At 56.9% G+C, this 4204-nt stretch overlaps 1 protein-coding gene across 2 annotated transcripts; it reads right to left on the bottom strand.

Annotated features, from left to right (window-relative positions):
* Positions 1–214: 214 nt before the first annotated feature.
* Positions 215–3442, bottom strand: LOC123079468 (cytochrome P450 98A1). 2 transcript variants are annotated; one of them, XR_006438010.1, is made up of 3 exons: positions 2470–3442; positions 1654–2364; positions 215–1516 (listed from the first exon to the last, which is right to left on the bottom strand). XR_006438010.1 is itself a non-coding variant. In XM_044502243.1 (2 exons), the coding sequence occupies exons 1-2, from the start codon at positions 3349–3351 to the stop codon at positions 1717–1719; spliced, it is 1530 nt and encodes a 509-aa protein (XP_044358178.1). In that variant the 5' UTR covers positions 3352–3442; the 3' UTR covers positions 1635–1716. The 2 variants fall into 2 exon arrangements, 1 of the variants encoding a protein (XP_044358178.1); XM_044502243.1 differs by lacking the exon at positions 215–1516 and having other exon boundaries at positions 1635–2364.
* Positions 3443–4204: the final 762 nt, after the last annotated feature.

Below are 4204 nucleotides of genomic sequence, written 5' to 3'. Positions count from 1 at the left end.
ACTTTTGATCTAGGGTCATTTTTGATGGTTTCTCTATTTATAGGATTTTTTGGCGTCGGTTTCATGCAAAGATTGGCCTCGAGGTGAGCACAACCCACGGGGGCGCGCTTGGGCCTCCTGGCGCGCCCCGGTGTCTTGTGCCCTACTCCTTCACCTTCTGGTCCTTCCACGAAGCTTCGGGGGTCTCTTTTGTTCCAAAAAAGATCGTCAAAAAGTTTCAGCTCATTTGGAGAACTTTCATTTCTGCACAAAGAACAACACCACCGTAGTTCTGCTGAAAACAGCGTCAGTCTGGGTTAGTTCCATGCAAATCATACCAAAACCATATAAAATTATTGTAAACATGGCATGAATACTTTATAAATTATAGATACATTGGAGACGTATCACAGGCGCTGCAAAATCCCGCACGCGCGAGCAACCGGTACTATGGTGCAACACATACGAACAATATGAAACAACATATAGATAAAGTTCAAATAGCATAGTTCAAACCCATCACCACGAATATAGTCCATACGATACAAATAAAGACAGATAAAAACGATACTGTGATGCAAATATACTAGATAACTACTCCTTGTTGTTGTCCTCCTCGGTGGTGTAGTCCGACAACAGAAACGGTCTTCCCACCAAGGATCATTGTCGTCAAAGGTCGACGCAGATCCCAGTTCGCATTGCGCTATCGCCAGCGCCTTCCGCGCACGCCTGTCCGCCCGATCCGCGGCTCGCTGCGCCCTCCTCTGCGGCAACATTCTCCGGGAAGCGCTCGCGCCACTCCGCCATGGCGTGCTCGTCCGCCTCGGCGATGAGGAGGCGGCACTCTCGCCTCCGCTAGATGCAGCGGTCCTCGTCGGTGATTAGTCGCGGCGGAGGCACGAGGTCCTGCGCCTGTTGGCTCGTCTGCGCGTCCGAGAAATTCATCTGCGAACGTGGCCTCAAGAGGCGCCACACCGCCGTGTCATACGCGCGAGCGGCCTTGTGGGCGGTCTCGAACGTCTCGAGACCGAGACGTGTATTACCGGAGCGGATCTCCGCGTAATACATGCTGGCGGGGTGGGTGCGGACGTCGTGGTAGCCGGAGCTGCTCCGGGCGCGCGGCGGCTTGTCGGCGGCGGGGAAGAAGGCACTGGAGGCGGGGGGGCGCTGGAGGCGAGGAACAAGGTCGCAGCGGCGGCGGGAGGCGCTGGAGGCGAGGAACAAGGTCGCAGCGGCGGCGGGGCACCAGAAGCGAGGAGAAGAAAGGAGAGAGAGACGGAGGATGGCGGGCTCGCACACGAGGGTTTTATAGAGCGCACCCGACGCCACGCACGTTGCCGCTTTTTCGCGCGTGCAGTTTTTTCTGCGCCTGCTGAAGGGCGCCAAACCGGCCCGCGCGCGCTAAAAACTTTTTTTCTCGCGCGCGTTGTATCTAGCCTGCCTGTTGGAGATGCTCTTACGCTAGTCGCAGCAATAGTAGTGTTGTTTGGCTATGCTCTGGTCCCGAGGACGAACTTGTATCTCCGTGATTGTAATCCTGACGATTGAGAAACACAAGTTCTATTGTAAAAAAGAAATATTCATGCTGTACCACGAGTATATTTATGGATTATAACAACAAAATAAATGCATAGGTAGTAGCTACGAAGAACTCGAAAAAAGATACGTCAATACTTGATTTGAAGCCTGAGCTCTGAACCACCGGGAGTCCGGGACGCATGGGAGGGCGCAGGTCGCTCACATCTCGGCGGCCACCCGCTTGTACAGCTCTTCCTTTTCGAGGCGCGGCGTGGCGACGACCTGCAGCGGCGTGCGCATGAAGGTGATGAGCCCGGGGGACTCCATCATGTCGAGGTCCTCCGTCCGGGTCCCGTCCGGCAGCGCCCAGGTGAAGTGGTGCAGGAGGTGGCCGATCATGGACGCCACGAGGTTGATCCCGAGCTGCGCGCCGGGGCACACCCGGCGGCCGGCGCCGAACGGCAGCACGCGGTAGTCGCAGCCCTTGATGTCGATGTTGTCGTGGAGGAAGCGCTCGGGCCGGAACTCGAGCGGGCTGTCCCACGCCTTGGGGTCGCGCGCGATCGCCCACACGTTCACCGTGACGCTGGCTCCCTTGGGGATGTTGTAGCCGGCGACATTCACGGCGGCGCTGGCCCTGTGCGGGAGCATCAGCGGCGTCGCCGGGTGCAGCCGGAGCGACTCCTTCACGACGGCCTGCAGGTAGGGCAGGTTTGGGAAGTCCGTCTCCGACAGCACCCGGTCGCAGCCGACCACCCGGTCGAGCTCCTCCTGCACCTTCTGCTGCACCACCGGGTTCCTCACCAGCTCCGCTACCGCCCACTCCACGGTTATCACCGTCGTGTCTGTGCCGGCGGTGATCATGTCCTGCTCGCGCGCACACATGTGAGTGAGTGACTAATATGGTGAGCGAATCAAATCAAATCGCGATCACTAATATGGACGGCGGCATTAATTCAATTGATTGATTACCCAGAGGAGGCCAATGACGGTGTCGTCACTGAGGTCGTACTTGTCCCGGAGCGTGAAGAGCGCGTCGACGAAATGCTGCTTGCTGGCGCCGCTCCGCTGGAGGGCCCTGGCGTGCTCCTCCATGATCTTGACAGTGAGCCGGTCGCGCCGGTCGCCGTGGGCCTGATAGGCCACCTCGTCGACGGGCGTCAGCCAGCGGAGCCACCGGATGTGCTCGGCGATGGACAGCGACGCGCCGATCTTGATCCCGTTGTTGACGATCTCCTTGAACTCGCGTCCCTGCTCGTCCAGCTCGCCCGCCGCGGTCAGGAACCGCTTCCCGAAGGCGAGGCGCGTGATGTTGTTGAAGCCCACCATGGCGAGGAACTCCCGCACGGCCACCGGCTTCCCTTCCTTGCCGGCCCGGTGCACGGACTCGACCATGGCGGTGACCTCGTCCTCGCGGACGGGGCGGAGCACCTCGAGGCGGCGCGGCGTGAAGAGCTCGAGGTTGCAGAGCTTGCGCACCTTGATGTAGTGCGGGCCGTAGTCGGCCCAGATGAGGTCCATGCCGCCGCGGCTGAAGCGCTCCGAGGAGCGGTTCCGCGAGCGGTCGGCCAGGTGCTGGTCGTGGGTCCTGAGCACCTCCTGCGCCAGCTCCGGCGTGGACACCACCACCATCGGCGTCGAGCCGAACCAGACCGTGATGATGGGCCCGTACCGGGCCGCCCACTCGGCGAAGCACCGGCAGCGCACGGGCTGGATTTGGAAGAGGTTGCCCAGCACCGGCCACGGGCGCGGCCCCGGCGGCAGCCTGCCGAAGCGGAGCCGGTTGAGGACGAGCGCCGTGACGGGGATGGCCAGGAGGGCCAGCGCCACCGGGAGCAAGGTGGCCGTGTCCATGGCTCACTGTTCTCTTCTCGCCCGGAGTGGGAGTGGTGGTAGGTACGGGAGCTCCGGTGGACTGTGAACTTTCCTGGTCAGCATGCCCGTGTATTTATTTGTATGGACGGACACACTCCTGGGTACCTACCACCGCGCGCCTAGGACTTCACAACCATTCCTGGTTCATCTGTGCTTGAGCTCATGGTAGGCCCCATGAATCGACGGCGGTTCATGTCGAGCGTGGTCCTTCATAAGTCGTAATGTTACTCACTCACGTGTACGCAGGGGATCCGTATGGAAGTATCCTGGTAGCGAATCGTCCACGTTGTCGTCTCCACGACGATCGTCTCAGGTTTGTTGTTTGCATCGAGAGGGGTAGAAAATCGGTTGATGCGTCGTCTTCTCACGATGCAGACTATTCTGTTCCACTTTAGCTACATATCAGCTGACTGAGTTTTAAGTTTTGGGTCAGTCGATTTTTTGACCGTTGATTGCTGCTCCAAGATGTATGCTAGTTGTTTTTTTTCTTATTGTGTGCTGCATCTTGTATTGGGCTGGGCGTTTTTTACTGTCCTGTATTTTGGGTCAGTCGATTTCTTTTTGGGCTGAAGCCTGTTATATGTTTTCTTATTAGGCTGTTTGCGTGTGTTTTTACTTCTGTTTTTTTTTCGGTTTTCATGGGTATATTTTGGATGTTGGGCAAATATAAAATATATACACGTAAGTAATGTATAATTTGTGTGTAAATTGTAATTCTGTGAAAAATGCACTATTATGTGCCACTATTCATTTGTTCTTAGATTACGCAAATTTTGTCAGTGTTTGTTTTAGATTATTTTTACTATTTTCTTTGTTCTTAAATGGTAATATC

This window comes from Triticum aestivum, chromosome 3D (genome assembly GCF_018294505.1).
Source record: "Triticum aestivum cultivar Chinese Spring chromosome 3D, IWGSC CS RefSeq v2.1, whole genome shotgun sequence".
NCBI lineage: Eukaryota > Viridiplantae > Streptophyta > Magnoliopsida > Poales > Poaceae > Triticum > Triticum aestivum.
This window is presented reverse-complemented; position numbering and strand designations above follow the sequence as displayed.